This window comes from Anser anser, assembly GCF_964211835.1.
Source record: "Anser anser genome assembly, chromosome: 1".
Classification (NCBI taxonomy): domain Eukaryota; kingdom Metazoa; phylum Chordata; class Aves; order Anseriformes; family Anatidae; genus Anser; species Anser anser.
In genome coordinates, this window is record NC_139720.1 from 4760351 (window position 1) to 4778069 (window position 17719).

General features: G+C 53.7%; 1 protein-coding gene across 4 annotated transcripts in view; it reads left to right on the plus strand.

Annotated features, from left to right (window-relative positions):
- Positions 1-230: 230 nt before the first annotated feature.
- The window catches only part of GATA3 (GATA binding protein 3), a 29125-nt gene continuing 11636 nt past the window's right edge, over positions 231-17719 (plus strand). The window contains exons 1-4 of one of the 4 annotated variants that reach the window (XM_083844499.1): positions 231-594; positions 9678-10315; positions 12963-13499; positions 16290-16435. In XM_083844499.1, the coding sequence (XP_083700625.1) occupies positions 10075-10315; positions 12963-13499; positions 16290-16435 (924 nt within the window). In that variant the 5' untranslated portion in view covers positions 231-594; positions 9678-10074. Of the gene's footprint in view, positions 595-6563; positions 7025-9392; positions 9496-9677; positions 10316-12962; positions 13500-16289; positions 16436-17719 lie in introns of those variants that run through there. The other 3 variants (XM_083844501.1, XM_083844500.1, XM_083844498.1) reach the window with 3 other exon arrangements.

Below are 17719 nucleotides of genomic sequence, written 5' to 3' on the forward strand. Positions count from 1 at the left end.
ATAATAATAATAATAATGGCTCGATATAACTCCCTCCCGAGGAGGAGGGGGGGCAGCAGGGCAGGCTCAGCCCCCCCCAGCCAATGTCACCGCTTTTCCTCGAAAGCTCTCGGTGCAGCCGTGGGCTCGCTCCGGTGCTATTTGCACCATCACAGGCACAATTATTTTTTTTTTTTTTTCCCTCTCTCTCTCGCCAGGCTCTGCAGGCTCCCGGCAGTGACAGCCGCTGCCGGGACGGGTTTCATCACGCTCACACCTCTGCGAGCCCCAAGGACCCGGCTCGCCCCCCCCCCCCCAACCCCCCCCCTTTCCCCGGCCCGCCCCCTGTGATTTAGCCGGGCTGGGTGTGCAGAGAAATAGCCCATCATATTTCTCTCCCTCTTTCTCTGCCCTTTCCCAACCCGGAAGAGCTCTGCTCTTCAGCCCAGCCCTGAGGAGGAGGAGGGCAGGGTGGGCGTTTGGAGGATGCGGCTCCCCCAGGTTTTCCCCCCGGGTGGGAGCTTGCGCCATGCCAGCAGCCGCCGCTCCGCTCCTCCCGCACTCCTGCGCTGAGAGCTCCAGCGGAGCGGGACAAAATAAAAAGCATCTGCCCAGGTCAGTGCATCCGTGTCCCGTCCCCCCACCACCACCCCTCGCCTCCCCATCCCTCTCTTCTCTTTTTTATTTTTCACCCCTTCGCCTCCTCCTTTTGCTCCTTCTCCACGTGGAGGGAATTAGGAGGGGAGCCGGGCTCAAAGGGCAGCAGCCGCCGGCTGAAACTCAACCCGAGCCGCCCCCCCCCCCCGCCTCTTATTGCTGGGGGTGTGCAAGGAGGGGCGGCTTTGCCCGGTGACCTTGGGGAAAGGCAGCCCCGGCCCGGGAGGGACGAGAAATTTAGGAAAAGAGAAGGAGCTGGGCTGCCTCTGGCTGCTGGGGTGAGGATGGTTGGGGCTGGGGGGGGGGCACGGAATGGGGCACGGCGCTGTCAGCCCTGCCCGTGCAATATTAACCTCGGTACGGGGAGGGGGGTAGAAGGGGCCTTGCCGTGCCCCATTTCGGCTTTTTTATGGGGATAAAAAAAGAGGTGCAGCCACGCAGCCCCCCTTCCCAAAGCGCTGCGCGCCTTTCTGCGCTGCCCCCACGCGTAATTCTCCCCACCCGGGACCCGATTTCGGGCGATCCGCGCCGTGCGTGCGCCCTATAGGCTATATATTTAACGCTACGTATTTAAACAAAGGTATATAATACACAACAAATATATACGCTTCTAATAGGACGTAATTAGGGCGAGCTCCCCCGCGTCTCCTTTCCGCGGATCTCCCTTGTTTTATACCTCGCCAGCCCAAATCATGCCTAGCCCGGCTTCAGGAGGAGGTGAGGAGGAGGATGGCTCTGCTCCAGGCCCGCACCCCACATCTCCGCGAATACCCCCCCGGTTCCCTGTCCCCAATCCCACCGGGGAGATGGCTTTTGGGTGCCCGAAGGCTAAAGGCTGGTTTTCCCTTTTCTCCCGGCTTCAGGTCCCTCTCCTCCACCCTCCCCTTGTAGGAAATGTGCCACCGTCCTGCCCAGGGGCAGCAGGGAGCCTGGGCTGTCCAAAAATGCGCGCAGGCTGTCACCGAGCGCCTTTAAAATAAGGAAAAAAAATGCACGTGCGCATCCATTTCTCTCCTCTTACCTTCGCGTGTCCGTGCGCAGGCAGAGGGCTCTGGGGGATGGATTTTAATGAAACCGGCTAATTAATAACCGCCGGCCCTGCTTGTTTTCCCCATTATTTATGGGCCGCAGGTGCGGAGCCGGGGCTCGGCACCCCCGGCCACCTGGGCGGGCAGAGGGGGTCCCGGTGGGTCCCGGCAGCCTGGGGACAGAGGGAGAGGAGCAAAAGAGTGGTGAGGAAGGGGGGAGAGGGTAGGGCAACCCCCCCCCCCCGCACTTTGTTCCGGCTGGGGCAAAGCGCTTCATTCATTCTCCCCGGCAATAAAAATAAAAATAAAAAACTATTTTTATTTTTTTATTATTATTTTTAACGGAGCCGAAGGGGGTGTTTTAATTTCAGGGGGGGTAAAAATCGAGGAGAAATTGCTTCCCCGCAGCTTGCCTGGGCGCTCTGCTCGGCCCCCAGGACGGAAAGGTGCCTATAAGGGCACCTCTAGGGGACAGCACCCCAGAGGAATTAGGGACGAGACCCCTTTACAGCAGCAAGGAGTGCAAAATCGGGGCAGACGTGTGTCCCCCTCCCTCCAATTTGAATTTGGGACGTTGGGACACCAAATGCGAGCCCTACATTTACGGAGCGGGTTAGGGCCGGGGGGCTGTGGACAGGGGAGGTTTGGTTTGGGGGCGCTGGGGGTGCGAGGACTGCTCTGAGCTAGCGGCAGCCGGGCTCTTCCCGCAGCAAATCGCTCCGGTTTGGGTGCCGGGAGGTCAGGATATGTCTCTCCACCTCGGCAAGGAGCCGGTGTTAATTCCGCCGCCTCCTCTCACGTCAGTTTGGGTGTTCTGCTTCATCGTAAATCCCAGGGTTTGGGGTTTATGGGGGAAGAAAAGAACCCCAAAAGTCATTAAACCCGACGGCAGCCTCACCTTTTCCACGGGCTGCGTGGAAATCGGTTCAATTCACCTTCACATCTATTTCCTACAACGCTCCTGGGAGGCAAAACCGATGCGAGCAAAGCGAGAGCCCCTTCCCCGCCCCGGGACGCGCATCCCCGGCGCTGGGAGCCGCCGGCTGATTATTGTAGGGAGATCATTTGCTTAAAGCCTCAGCAGCGGGGAAATACAGCGGCTCATTTTCTTTTTTCTTTCCTTCCCCCCCCCTTTTTTTTTTTTGGCTGGTAATGTACATTTCCTTAACCTCACCGGATTTTTTTGGGGTGGGATTTGAAGTATTTCTTCTCTGTCTCTCTCTCTCTCTCTTTTTTTTTTTTTTCCCCTCTCCTTCCCCGTCTCTTTTATTTTTTTATTGTTTTTTTTAATCTGCCGGAACCTCTCGGAAGCGGTGCCCGACCCCAGCGCCGTGCCGGGGGGAGCGGTGCCCGCGGATGCTCTTCGCGGAGCTTGGAGCGGGAGGAGAAGAAAAAAAGAAAGGAGCTGGGAGAGGAGAATAAAAAGAGAGAAAGAGAGAAAGGTGGAACCCCTTTTCCAGCCACCCCTCCGAGAAAAGACGGGAGGGGGAAAAGATAAAAAATAAAAAAGGGGGAAAAAAGGGACTTACCGTGCTGAGCCTGAAGCCGGGGCTGCGCTGCGGGAAAAAGGAGCAGGGAAACGGGGAGGGAAGGAAGGAAGGGAGCTGGGCTCTGCCTCCCGTCCCGGAGCAGGACGTGGACAGGCAGCGGGGGTGACAGGGCCACCACCCGGGACCCCCCCGGGTCCCCCCCCGCCGCCTCGCCCGGCTCCGCTCCGGGTTTGCGCCGCGCGCTTTGGGGAATGCGGCGGGGGGAGAGGTCGCCGCTGGGACTTGCGGAGCCGGTTTTTGATCTTTCTCAGATTTTTCTTTTCTATTTTTTTTTTTAAACTCCTGCAGTGTCCCGGGGCAGTAGCCCTCCTCTCAGCTTCAAAGGAGGGGGGGAGGAGGGGAAAGAAAAGTCCCGGTTTCTCTCTCCTCCCAATTTTAATTCTTCGAATTTCTGTTCTTCGGCAGAGCAGGGTTTCCCCCCCCCCCTCCCCTCTCTTCCTCCCTCCTCATCACATAGCATCATTTGCGCTGAAAAAAAAAAAAAAAAAGTGTGCTTCTGCTGTGTTGCACGAAGGGAGGAAAAATTGGAGCCGATGTAATCAGAAGTTGATTTGTGCTCTCGCTCGATTTGCATGGCTCGGCACTTCTTTGTGTGCGTGTGTGTGTGTGTCTGCTTCCTCCCGATCTGCACGAAAGGGAGATAAATGAATTATTAGAAGCGAACGGAAACATACACATATGTGCATTTAGAAAAGAAAAAAAAGAATAAATAAAAAAACCGCACATGTTGTTGGTTTCGAAGCGGAGGGGAAGGCTCAGGGGGACAAGCTGCCTTGAAAGAAGAGAGGCAGAAATGTCAGTGTAGTATCTCTCTTTTTCTGTAGGAGTTTCTATTATTATTATTATTATTATTATTATTATTATTATTATTATTATTTATTGCTGGCTTGTGGTTCGTTTATCCTGCTAGAGAGAGGGTGGCGTTGGGGGAAGAGATCACAATTCCTTGCCTGATTGACGGAGGGGGAAAAAAAAAAAGAAGAAGAAGAGAGAGGATAAAAAAGAACCGTTCCCTCCTCTACCCGTCTTTGTTTAAGCCGGCCTTATCTCAGCAGCTCCCCGCACACCGGGCTGGTCCCGGCTGCGTGCCCCGGGAGGGGGCGATGGATATGGGGCAGCGCCTTTCCCTCCCCGACCCCATTCCCTCGGTAGAGAGCAAGGCAAAAAAATCTTGGGAGCTCTGCCCTGGGCCGTGTCCTCTCCATAACCCTCCGATTCGTAGCTCCCGGCTGTTTGTACAGCTTTACCTGTACTATTCTGGTACCCTGTAAAAACCCCAGCCCGGCAAACGTAACTTAATCCGCTTGCAGTCAATTGTCGTCTAAAAGGAAGGTGCGAGGGGGGGTAAAAGGGGAGGAGGGGGCTTTTTCTGCCTGTCCCCGCCCCCCAAAAAAGGCAGCGAAACCCACGCCGGTGCCACTGTCTCGGGTGGGCATCACTGGGGACGGAGCAGAGAGGGGCCGGAGGCAGCGGGGCAGCCCCGGCCCCATAAAACCTCCTCAAAACCTATTATAACAGCAGGGCCTGGGGATAATAGGGTGCTGGTGGTGTTGGTGGGGGGGTCGTGTCTTTTGAACGCTCACTTTTAGGGGAGAGGTAGGCTGGTACCCGCCCCATCTCCCCGAGTTTTATTATTATTTTTCCTTTTGGGACTTCTGTCAAATGGGTTTTGACTTTTCAGGGCCAGGGTTCGCCCCATCGCAACCCCCCCCAAAGCGCAGCCTGACAGCCCCTGGCTTGGAGGGATGCTGGAGCCCGGCTCCCCCGGCAGAATTAACCCCCGAGAGCCTTATGGGGCGGCTGGGGGGGGCGATCCTGGGGCTAATTGCTCCAACAAAGGGATCCTATTAGCGCCGGGCTGTCACTGGAAACCCTGCTGGGGGCTGCCGAGTGTGTGGGGGGGCGAGGTGATGGATCTGCGGCCACAGCTTGGGAAAAGGACGGTCAAGGCCAGCGATCCTGGAAAAAAAAAAAAAAAGAAAGAAAAAAAAGGAAAAAAAATAAAGAAAAAAGAAAAAAGAAAAAAGGGAAAAGAAAAAAATGAAAGAAAAGAAGGGGATCACGGGTTATAGGAAGGAAAGGGGAGAAAATTATGGATTTGCGCTTTATTTACGTATTTATTTATTTATTTCGGGAAGGGGTGTGTGTGTTTTTGCCCTCCCCAACACGGTTCTCCCCCGGCAGGGAAGGGGATAGACAGATCGGGGCTGCGGAACCGGGAGGAAAAGGCAAGGGCAGGCTGAGCAAAGCGGATCTGAAAGCGGGTGCCCTCCTCCCCAAATCGGGGCTGCGGCAGCGGGGGGCAGGCGACGAGCAGGGTCCCCCCCCGCCACCCCCTGCCCGCCCCGTTGGGGCAGCCCCCGGCACCGCGCAGGCTTTGGGGCGACCGATTTATTTCATTGCTTTAATTTTATTTTTTTTTTCTTGCAACCGTCGCTTTTATTTTATTGCATTGCATTGCATTTTGTTGGATGGTGCTAATTTGATCTGGCGTCAAGCTCTCCTCGCCCTCCAACCAGCTGAAAGGTGGCGACTGCAAAAACCTTCCCCTACCCGTGGATGGGGGCAAAAGCTCATTTTCTCGAGGGTTTAGCAATTTTGTGACTTCTCTAGGGAAATTCCCCTCCTGCGATCCCACGCTTGTAGGTCCCGGAGCTGCAACAGCGGCAGTGGAGCGGGGTGGTCCCAGCTCACCTGCCCCCCAGCCCGTGCCACCTCCCTCCCCCTAACACCTCCCAAGGGATTTCTTTTAAAGGGATTTTTGCGAAGGGCTGGCGACCAACCCCACCCGCAGGGACGGCTCGGGCTGGGGGGAAATGCAGGGAGGAGGGATAAAGGGAGAGACTCCGGCCTCACCTTTACAAAACACATTTAGAGCTGGGGTAGGGGCCGGAAAGTTTGTGTTTTGCCTTTAAATCAATACTTTGCAAGCGAGGGGCTTCCCCTGGCCACTTCTGTCCAAAAAAATATCCCCCCTCCAGGGGGAGGGTTTGGGGCGCGGGACCCTGAAAAATAAAATCGGGCAAAGCGGCTCCTGCAGAGCCGAAGCGAGAGGGAAGTCGAGCCCGGAGCGAGTTAAAAATCCACGGGGAAGGCCGTGAGCATCCCCCCCCCCCCCCCATCTCGGGTGCCCCCCGCACGCCCCCCTGCCCCCCTGATGAGATGCCGCCAGCCGTGCCCGGCTGCCCCCGGAGCCTTGGAGGCGCCGGGCAGCGAGGGGAGCAGCGGGGCCGGGGGGGTCCGGACTTCCCCCCCCCCCCCTTATTCCCCCTTTATCCTGGGTTGTCCCCCCCCCGGCTGCTATCCCCTTCGGTACCCAACAAGCCCCTAACCCCACCGGGCGCGTTTTCCCCCCAGGCTGGGCCGTCCCGATTCCTCCGCACGGCTGGTTCCCGTCCCCGGCTTTTCTACTTGCCCCAAGTCGGTATTTTCAAAAATATCCGTCTAAAAATACAGACCATTTTTAATGCTTGAACCGAAAATTCAACCTCAGCGGTGTTTCTGTGCCCCACGCTCACATTCGGGTGGATCCCCCCCGGCCCTGCCGGCAGCGCAAGTGAAAAATCGGGGCCAAAAATTGGCGCAGGGAAGCGCGCATCTGCCGAGGACTTGCCCGGCCGCCCGATCCGCGCAGCCCCGCGCAGCGGCGGGGAGCGGGGTGCGCGGGAGGCGCTGCCGCCGCTGCGGAACCCCGGGTTTTAATTAGACCCCCCCGTATAAAAAGTGCCGAGAGGAGCTGAGCTTCCTCCCGCACCCGGGTAGACTCCGGCTGGTCGCTGTGCGGAGACACAGCAGGCTCAAAGCGGCCCCGTGAGTGACTTTTTGAATTGCTGCTTTTTCTTTCAGTATTTCTCCTTTTCTTCCTTTCATTATTTCTTTTTTTTTTCATTATTTCTTATTTTCTTTCATTTTTCCATTTTCTTTCATTTTTCCCATTTTCTTTTCTTTTCTTTTCTTTTCTTTTCTTTTCTTTTCTTTTCTTTTCTTTTCTTTTCTTTTCTTTTCTTTTCTTTTCTTTTCTTTTCTTTTCTTTTCTTTTCTTTTCTTTTCTTTTCTTTTCTTTTCTTTTCTTTTCTTTTCTTTTCTTTTCTTTTCTTTTCTTTTCTTTTCTTTTCTTTTCTTTTCTCTCTGTTTCTCTCTCTCTCTCTGTTTCTCTCGTTTTTCTTTTCTTTTTTTACTTTTTCCTTTTTTTCTGTTTTCCCCTTTTTTCTTTCCTTTTTTCCCCCCCCTCTCGTTCTCCTTTACTCCCTTCCTCTCTTTCTCCCTTCCTCTCGCTCTCTTTTTGTCTTTCTCTCCCTCTCTTCCTCCCTTTCTCCCCTTCTCCCTTTCTCCCCAATTCCCTCTCCCCTCTCTCCATCTCTCCCCCATATCCCCCCTCCATCCCCCATTTCCCACTCCCCCCCCATCCCCACATCCCCAGCCCCCTCCATCTCCCCCAGCCCCCTCCATCCATCCATCTCCCCCCATCCCTCCCCATCTCCCCCCGTCCCGTCCCGTCCCGCCCGGTCCCGTCCCGTCCCCGCTAGGGGATGCCCTGGCTCAAGGCAGCGACCGGGAGGGGGGGGGCGGGCAGTAGCCAATCAGCGTGGCCCGCGCCCGCCGCCCCGGTTCCTGCTCGCCCCCCATTGGCTGAGGGAGGCGGGAGGCGCCTTGGGGAGCCGCGGGTTCGAGACCGGGGACGGCCGGGACGGAGCGCGGACACGGGGGGTGGGGGACGTCCCGAAGGGGTCTGCGGAGCCGTCCTAAGCCCTGCTGCACGTCCCCTGCACGGCTCCGGTAGGTGTCCAGGAGAAGCAACATCTCCGGTAGAACTGGGCAAAAAAAAATAAAAAAGCCCCCAAATTGTATTATTTCCTTCTCAGAGTTTATATCCAAAAAGCAAATCCTCAGAGGGAGCAGCCCTAAAGCCGCCGGCAGCCCCTCGCAAAGAGAAGCGGCCGCCTTTCGGGTCGCCAGCCCTCGGAGGTGCTGCACCTGCCGGCGCATCCTGGAGTGGGATCCGGCCGCTCTTGAACCTCCAGACCCCCGAGGTGCTGGGGAGTGGAAGAGGGGAAGCGGCCCCACTCCATCGCATAACGTCCGGGAACTGCCTGCCTCTCACAGAGTTTGGTGGCCAGCGGGAAAAGTTAGTTAACCCCTTTAAAAAAAAAAAAATGAAGTGGAGAAAAAGGAAAAAGAAAAAAAAAAAAAAGGAAAAAGAAAAAGAAAGGAAAAAGGAAAAAATAGAAAAAGGAAAAAGAAAAAGAAAGGAAAAAGGAAAAAAATAGAAAAAGAAAAAAGAAAAGAAGGAAAAGGAAAAAGGAAAAAAGGGAAAAAAAAGGAAAAGAAAAAAGCAAATAAGGAAAAAGAAAAAATAAAAAGAGGAAAAAGGAAAAGAAAGAAAATTCAATAGTAAAAATAATAAGAAAGAACAGAGTAAGAGAATAGGAAAAAAAGAATAAAATAGGGGAGGGAAAAAAGAAGTTGGTGAAATTGCGCCGCCCGGCGCGGGGTTCCCGCGGGTGCGCGGCGGGGGCAGCGCGGAGGCTCCGGGTGCGCCCCGCCGGTCCCCTCCTCAGCCGGGGCCAGGCTCCGCCTCCCCCGTGCTTATGACACTGGAACCTCCTTAAGTTGCGTCTCGCCACAGCTGTCTGTAAGCACTGAGCCGGCTGGCGCCATCCTGCTCCTTTCAGAAAGAATGCCTTCCCTGTAAAAAAAAAAAAAAAAAAAAAAAAAAAAACCAGAGAGAGGGAGGAAAAAAAAAGGGAAAAAAAAATAGGGCGAGCGAGCACAATCTGATCTGATCAAGCACTTTCAGCTTCATCCCTCCTGGGTCACATACTGCTTCTCCACCAAGGTTTGTGCGGAATTTCTTTAGCGACTTTATTTTTTTTCCCCCTTTCTTCCCCCCTCCTTTTGCACTCGCTCCTTCCCTTCACCCCCACCCTCTTGTCTATCGCATTACCCCCCCTCCTCTCTTTTTCCCCCCTCTTTTTCCTCTCTTCCTCCCTTTCTCGGTTGCATAATAATTAATGAGCAATCAAAGTGGCTCTAGGCTGCAGCGCAGCGAATGGCACAAGTTCTCACCGGGCTTAAGCCGCCAGAGCTTCTCAGGTGCAAATTGGGCAAACAAACAAATAAACAAACGACCGCGGCGACCCCGAAAAAAAAAAAGGGGGGGTAAAAAGGAGAAAAAAAGAAAAAAGAAAAAAAAAAAAAGGGCAAAACAAGCGAGCTGCGGCGGCCGGAGCTGCTGCGAGCCGGGCGGGGAGAGAGCGAAAGAGAAAGAGGCGCTGGGAGAGGTGGGTCCAGGGCAGAGCAGGCGCTTCCCAGGGATGGCTGCCGCGGGATGGGATGGGTTTGCTGCTGCCTAAAAAGTCAGGTGCTAAAGTTCAGAGCTTCTCAAGCACGTTTCTCTCTGCCACTCTCTCTCTCTCTCTCTCTCTCTCTCTCTGCTCCTTCCCTTTCCTCTTTCTCGTTACAGGTGATCAAAGAAGAGAAACATCTGCAAAAGAGCGGAAGATACCGAGGGGATCTCACTTCGTAGAGATTTTTTTTCCCTGAGTTTATTTGTTTTCTTTCTTTTTTTTTCTTTTTTTTTTTACATTCTCCTTTTTTTTTTTTCTCCTCCTTTATTTTTATTTTTTACTTTTATTTTTGGAACCGGCCGCTCATCACCGCAACCCCCCCCCTCCCTCCGATATAAAACCAAAGCAAAACAGAAACAACCCCGACTTCGCCGAGCAGTTCCCCCCCCTCCCCGACTCCGCACCGTCTCCGCACCGTCCCCCCCCTCCCACCGCCGGCCCCCCGCGCCCTGCCGAGGAGGAGGAGGAGGAGGAGGAGGAGGAAGAGCAGCGGCGGAGCACCGAGCGCGGAAGATGGAGGTCTCCACGGACCAGCCGCGGTGGGTGAGCCACCACCACCCGGCCGTGCTCAATGGGCAGCACCCGGACTCGCACCACCCCACCCTTGGCCATACCTACATGGACCCCACGCAGTATCCTCTCGCCGAGGAAGTGGATGTACTTTTTAACATCGACGGACAAGGCAACCCCGTCCCCCCGTACTACGGCAACTCCGTGCGAGCCACCGTGCAGAGATACCCCACGGCCCACCACGGTGAGTGCCCCCCGCTGCCCACCCCCCCCGACCCCCGGCGGCTCCGAGCAGCCCCGGCTGCCGGCGGGCAGAGCCCCTGGGAAACTACGGCACGGGGGGGGATTTGGGGGCTGGCTTGGGAGAAAGGCGTCCCAACCTGGCTACTTTTCGCTTTCTTTTCCCGCTTTCTTCTCTTTCCTTTTTTTTTTTTTTAATTCTTCTCCTTCTTTCTCTTTCTCTTTTCCTTCTTTCCTTCTTTTCTTCTTTCATTTTTTTTCTCTTTCTCTCTTTCTCCTTTCCATCTCTGCTTCCTTCCTTTTTCCCTTCCTACTTCCCTTCCTTCCTTCCTCCCTTCCTTCCTCTCTGCCTTTTTTCTTTTTCCTCACTCCCACTTTTCCCCTCTCTTGCTCTATGTCTTCCTCTTTCTCTTTCATCTGTCATACTTTTGTCTTTCTCTCTTTCCCCCTCTCTCTCACTTAGGTATTTTCCTCTAATTAGGCGAACAGGCTTTTCGTAGGGTGTTTAGTTATTGCACGATTAGCTGATCTCGAGAAAAAAAGCAAGCTGTAGAGCAGGGGTGTGAGAATGACCCCGCTGTCCTCACGCTTGGGATATTTCATTTGCACCTTGGGAGCTTGTTAGGCTTGATTTGAAAGTTTTGCACATTCACCCAGGGCCGCACCACGGCGCGTGTTGAAAACAAGAAAGAAGAAAAATCCCGAGGTGCAAGCAGGTTAGACACCAGCCCTGTTGTGTTTCCCTGTCCTGCAGGAAGGTAGTGAGCCACAGCCTGAGTTTTATTCCTGGGCCACAGCTTTTAGAGAGGAGGCAAAATACCTGGGGCCGACGGGGCCCAGGTCTGAGGAGGGATGAAAGTTTTGGTGCCATCTTTTTAAGAAGGATCGGAGCGACCCAGTGTACGCGGCTCGAGTTTGCCTCTATGGTTAAAAATTAGGGAAAGGGGGAAAATAATAATAAAAAAATGAGGGAAACAACCAGCCGCTGATTTCCAAAGCCACAGGGTGACCTCTCCGAAGTGGTGGAATCTAAAAAGCCTGAGGCTTGCCGTGGAAATCACCCCAAAATCAAGGCGAAGAAGGTGGGAAGAGCGAGCTGGGCTCCGGGGGCTGCTCCCGGCCCTCGGCTACTTGTTGAGTGCGAGGCTGCATTAGGCTCTGCTCAGTAACTGCATTGTTCGCCTATTAGTCCATTTAAAACAATTATTTCTAAGGATCAGCAGCCTTTGTCCTTTCTTTCTCTTCTCTTCTTTTCATTTTTTTTTTCCCAATATATCAGCAGAAAGTGGAACTGCGGTCTCTCTGATCTAGCCTGAATATTATTTACTATGCTACTTCCTGGAGAAGATAATGAATCTTGACCCTTTCTATTCGTATAACCCACCTTCCCTTCCTTTTGAGCAGTTACTTTCAGTATTGTTCACTAAAGTCTGGTAAGGTGAAAAGTAGCTTGGAGATCTTCTAGACACACACAGGCTCCCATGCAAACATATGTGTCCATGCTGCACCCGCTCCTTTGCTATCTGTGGCTCGATAGATCTGTGTTTGCATCTCTCCTTCTGTATATTTAGCAGTCTGTACACACGTATCACGATACCTAGAGAGGTTAAGGACCTCTAGTTGTCATTGTGTTTCAGAGCTTTACTAGCAGGCACAAACTTGCTCTCCTCCAGGTGAATAACTGTGTTTTTCAGTTTCTAGCGATTTGTTCAAGTCGCTGTGGATTTGGGTAGATTTGACTCTTTGAATTTTATTTTATTTTTTTCTCCACAAAGGCAGAAGTTATTTTAAAATATTAGGTACGATCCCTTCGGAACATTTATAATCAAAGGAAAAAAAAATTGACTGCATAAATCTAGGTAGATCTAGTGGTCCCCCTAACCCAAATCCAGGTCTGTATTTTAAAACACAAGTGAAAAGTCTTTTGTGATACGAAGGGAATGGAGAGTTTCTTCTCAGACAGTTGGCTCTCTCTGCGTGTGCCATATTGTCACAAAAACGCTGTCTAACATTTGAGGACAGCCTGATGGATATAAAAAAAACAAAAAGAAAAAAAAAAGAAAAAAAAAAAGAAAAAAAAAGCAAACTGGGGCAGTATGCAAAGTTTAACAGCCCTGCTGGAAAGGTTATAATTCCGTTTTTGGGCATCTTCTGGTCTTCTCCGTTTGTCCATAATATGCCCAGGGTTTGTAGCCCACGGCTGCTTTTGGGAAGTGACTGACAAATTATTTTCCAGCTAAGAAAAATGATTTCTGCAGCAGGGGCTTGGCAATTTCATGCGGTATCTTTCCTTCAAAACCTGCCTGGGATTGTCTGGAAGGGACAGGGTCAAGCAGGGCTGGCCATATCCCCCCTCCGTGTCCCAGGGCATCCCTGCTCGGGGGGGTCCCAGCCCGGCTACCAGGTCCTGCAGGATCAGGGCGACCACTTCGGGGCTATGACAGCGTTAAAAGTTTAATTTTAAAGGGGGGGAAGCCGAGGGGTCTGCACCAGATGCGATTTTTCTTGCTCGCCCTGCACTCGAGATCCAGCCGAGCTTTTGGGGAAGGAGGGGGAAGGGATGGGGGGCGCAGGCTGGCACCCCCCGCGACGGGCTCATAGGGGTGCAAGGGGAATGTAACCGGCTTTTTGCTGTGCTTTTTTCCGCGCAGGGAGCCAGGTGTGCCGCCCCCCGCTGCTGCACGGCTCGCTGCCGTGGCTGGACGGGAGCAAGGCGCTGAGCAGCCACCACAGCGCTTCCCCCTGGAACCTCAGCCCTTTCTCCAAAACCTCTATCCACCACAGTTCGCCGGGACCCCTCTCCGTCTACCCACCAGCCTCCTCCTCCACTTTATCCGCCGGCCACTCCAGCCCGCACCTTTTCACCTTCCCGCCGACCCCTCCCAAAGATGTGTCCCCGGATCCGTCCATCTCCACTCCCGGCTCCACCGGCTCCAGCCGGCAGGACGAGAAGGAATGCATCAAATATCAGGTGTCCCTGGCCGACACCATGAAGCTGGAGTCGTCCCACTCTCGGAGCAGCATGGCCTCTTTAGGGGGAGCCACCTCCTCCGCGCATCACCCCATCACTACCTACCCGCCGTACGTCCCAGAATATGGCTCTGGACTTTTTCCCCCCAGTAGCCTCTTAGGAGGATCGCCTACCGGGTTCGGGTGCAAATCCAGACCAAAAGCACGGTCAAGCACAGGTAGGGTTTTTGGCTTTTTTTTTTTTTTTTTTTTTTTTGTCCCAGATGCTCGGGAGAGGGGAGGAAGCAATAGGGGTGGCAAAGAGGGTGCACGGCCACATCCTCCACGCAGAGAGGGATGCGCATAAACACTCGTGGGATGAAAAAGAGGGGAAACTTGCTGACCCTACAGCTTGCCCTGAGCCGAATCCCCCCTTATTTAGCCTGAGGGATGCCCTTCCCTTCCAGGGCTGCCCCCCCTGCCCCGGGTCCGATCCTGCCCCCTCCGCTGCCCCAAACTGTGTGTGCTCAGCTGCGGCGTCTAACGAGGAAGCGAAACCGAGGGAACCGCAGCATTAGTGTATCTCTCTGGATTTTAATAATGCCACTTAAATCCCGGCCAACTTCCCCCGCCTGCCCTCCGCCTCGCTCAGCCCAGGGCCTCTTCCCATGCGGCGCCGGGAGGCTGGGAGATGGAGGGGGGGGGGGGGGGGGCGGGATTTGCCCTCAGCTCACCCCCGGCCCCAACCAGCTCCGTGCCCCAGGACCGGACCCCAGAAGCATCCCTCCTAGGGAAAAAGACAAGGAGGGACTGCTGGGGGGGGTCCCCGGCTCCCTGCGCATCCTGCGCGGCTCCGCTGCGCTGCGGCGGGGAGGGGGAATTATGAATTTGTGGGCACCAAAGGGTGCTGGGTGAGCCCGTGTGTGTGTGTGTGCGCAGAGCAAAGGACGATTAGTCAAAACTCTTATTTTTTTTCTCCCCCCTCTCAATATATATATATATATATATATTATATATATATATATATTTTTTTTTCCGTGGAGGCTGCTGCAGGGTTGCCTGGCATGAATGAGATCAGTTTTCAGGGTTTTTCCAGGGTGACATTTACTCTGTCTGTCTGAGCAGGGACTGTCTCTATTTAGCTGATATGTTTGAGCTAATCCAATTATTTTCAGACTGCTGCACGCGACAGTTGCATTGTTTATCCAGCGCCAGGAACTTTAATAGAGTCCGGATGCGGTTAGAGTGACAAAAAACCCCAGACCTGTATGTTTTGTACATGAAAGCAAGAGAGAGAGAGAGATGGAGTGAAACAAAAGAGAGGGACAGACACTCAAACGCTCTCAGAGCGGCTGCCCCGGCTAACCGGAGGGGAAAAAAAAACCGACCCGGGGATGACCGGGAGCAGCTCCCTCCCGGCCCCGGCACGGACCGGTGGCTGCTGCGGGGCCGGGCTCCGACTTCGTCCCCTGCCCGGTGCCCTCCGAGCCTCAGATCCAGCCGGGGCACCGGCTGCGCGGGATTTTCAAACCGTTTTGCCCCCCTTCTCCTCCTCCCTCTTGTTTTCCTTTTGCCACTTTCTGTTACTTTACCTTCTAGAAAGACATCTGCGGTTTGAGATAAACCAACCCCGAGAGCAACACCTATTTTTTTTCTTTTTAAAGTCGATTTTAGCAAGCTGGGAAGCTCGCAGACAAAGGGGGATGGGGCTAGGCGAAGGGCTGCAGGAAAAGGAGGGAGGGGGTGTTTCTGCAGGATGAAAGAGGGAGAAACGGCTGCATTTTTTGTTTAATCATTCTAAGTTTTTTTTTTTTTGGAGTGTGGGGAGAGAGGGTTTTAGCGCAAAGGTGCTGGAAGAACGGCTGCCGTTTGTGGTTAGGGTGCGGATGCCTCTTGCTCGAACGCAGCGCGGGCTGGGGCAGCGGGGAGCTGTGTGCTGGGTTAACTCTGCTCCGGCCAGCCGAGGTCTGCTGCAGCTCTCAGATGGCTTGCCAATGTCTTTAGGTGCAAGAAATACAACAACAGCTGACTACCTAGCCCTCCGAAAGTAGCTGGGAGGAACAACTGCATCCCCTAAATCTGCATCCCCTCTGTGCTGGGAGCCAGTGGGTTGGTGGAGATGCCCTATAACCAGGGAGAGGATAAACGGGTGTCAAAAAGGAGGGGGAGGAGATGGAAAAGACTTTCAACAGGCATGGGACCGTTTGGGATCCCCCAAATTGGTGTTGGACCATCAGGCTCTACATGCAGTGGGGAAGGCAGAGGGGTTTCTGCAGCCCTGACGGCTGAGCAGTGAAAGCTTAATTGCAAACCAATATGCAAACCAATTGCAAATCAATAGCGGGTATCAGCAGAGTGATTGTGGATTGGCTGGAGATGGAGGGGTGTTTGGGTTGTTGATCTATGGTTATTTTGGGGGTTCAGGATTTGACTTGACCTGAGGCCAAAGGAAGAGCCTCCCTGGGTCGTGCACCCCCTGCGCGCCAGGGAGATGCTCCAGGAGTGACCCTGGGGTCCCCATACATGTTGGAAAGGGGTTCATGGACAAAACTTTGGTATCTCAGGAGGGTCAGGGGCTCCTTTTATAGCCTGTCAAGGTTTGTCTGGTCCACATAGTGAGACGGGGACCAGAGGGCCGTAGGAGTCCTTACTCCAGAGGTGACGGGGACCCGCCAACCCTTCAACGTCCTTCCTGCTGGAGGGCCTCAGGGTGAGAGCTTCATGGGAGCCCCTCGAGCTGCCCTAGGGTTTGGGTGAGGGAACAGAACACAATACAGCTGATGGCATGGGGGTGTGAGGATTGGGTGGGCAGGATCAGCCCTCACCAGGTCTGAGTGCCCCCACCTCTGCCCAGGATGTCCTTCAGACATGACCTCAGGACTTTGCTTCGACATCCTGAGTGTGGAGAGGACAGGCAGGGTCTGGCACAGACGGGTCTTTTGGAGGGTTTTTGGGGGGTGGGGGGAGCTTTCACCATCCCCTTTCACCTCTGCTTTCCCTAAGTGATCCATGCGCTCTCTTGTTTCCAGAAGGCAGGGAGTGTGTAAATTGTGGGGCTACCTCAACCCCCCTGTGGAGAAGAGACGGCACCGGGCACTACTTGTGTAACGCCTGTGGACTCTATCACAAAATGAACGGGCAGAACCGGCCCCTGATCAAACCCAAGAGAAGATTGGTGAGTTTCCATGTTTGATTTTTTTTGAGTTTATTTATTTTTTTTATGCAACTTTTGCTTCTTGTCCACAGCCTAGGATGGAGACGGGAAGCTCAGCCAGACCCAAAATCTGGGCCCACCGTGCCAGAGGGCTGGGAGGGAGGATGCTCAGAGGGACGTTCCCATGTGGCATGGGCCTCAGATGATTTTTTCTATTACAAATTGCAGAGCAGGTTTAAAAAAAAATCAAGATTCATGACTTTTTTGTAAGTCAAAAATGAGCTTTCTCCCAGTTTGCGATAGGGCAGAGGCCTCTGTGCAGTGTTCCTGCATGGCGACCTGAGGATGGTGGCTCTCTCCAAGGGACATGGGCACTTCCCAGTGACCAAGGAGATATCAGGAGAAGAGGGTTTCTCTGGGGCCCCCCAGACAGCTCCCTGTGTGTTTCCACCCCCCTTGGTGCCGTGGTGGGGGACATGAGCTGATGGTGGCTCAGCTGATGGTCCTGGTACCATTTGGTCCTGGTGTGGTCATTTGTCCCCGAGCACTGTATGTCTCCAACCATGCCATTGCTGCCACCCCATTGCTGCCACCAGCTAGGGGATGGCAGAGGGTGCGAGTGTGCAAAGCCGAGTGTGCACCCGCAACAACACAAGCTGGGAGAAGGAGAAATGCTTGCGTAACTATTAGAAATAATAGTGAACTCATAGTTTCAGGCCTCGTGACCGTAATGTACACAGGCAATATGTTATAGCATCCCCAGTGATCTATTTATGAATTTCCCTGGAAGCCACAAAAAGGTCTGGAAGCTGTGGGCACGGCTAATAAATGCGCTGAAGTATATTTGGCAAATAATCAGGCAAACCACAAGGGGAAAAATATATCAAGTGGGGGAAAAAAATATGTTCCCTGCCTGGGAAGTTATTGAATGTTTCGAATCAAGGCACGTTTGGTTTCATTCAGATTAAAAATGTGAGCGGGCTCCTGGGGGCTGCTCAGAAGGTGGAGGAAAAGCGTCTCTTGCATCCCCACAGGGTTTTGGGGCTGATGGAGCAAATGGGATGGCTGCGACGTGCCAGTGTGGGAGCTCGGCTGTGCATGTTCGGGGATGGACGCTCAGTGCCTTCCCCTGCGCTTTTCCCTTACAAGAAAATGTTGGTCTCCCTGAGCTCAGGCTCGTCTTTCATAGCCTCATTAGGAAAAAGGAAAGGCTTTCTAGGGAGGGAAGTGCAGGTTGGGATTTTTAATTTTTGTGCAGCTCTCTCATTCTCTTCTCCTCCTCCCCCCGGCCTTTCTGTCTTAAAC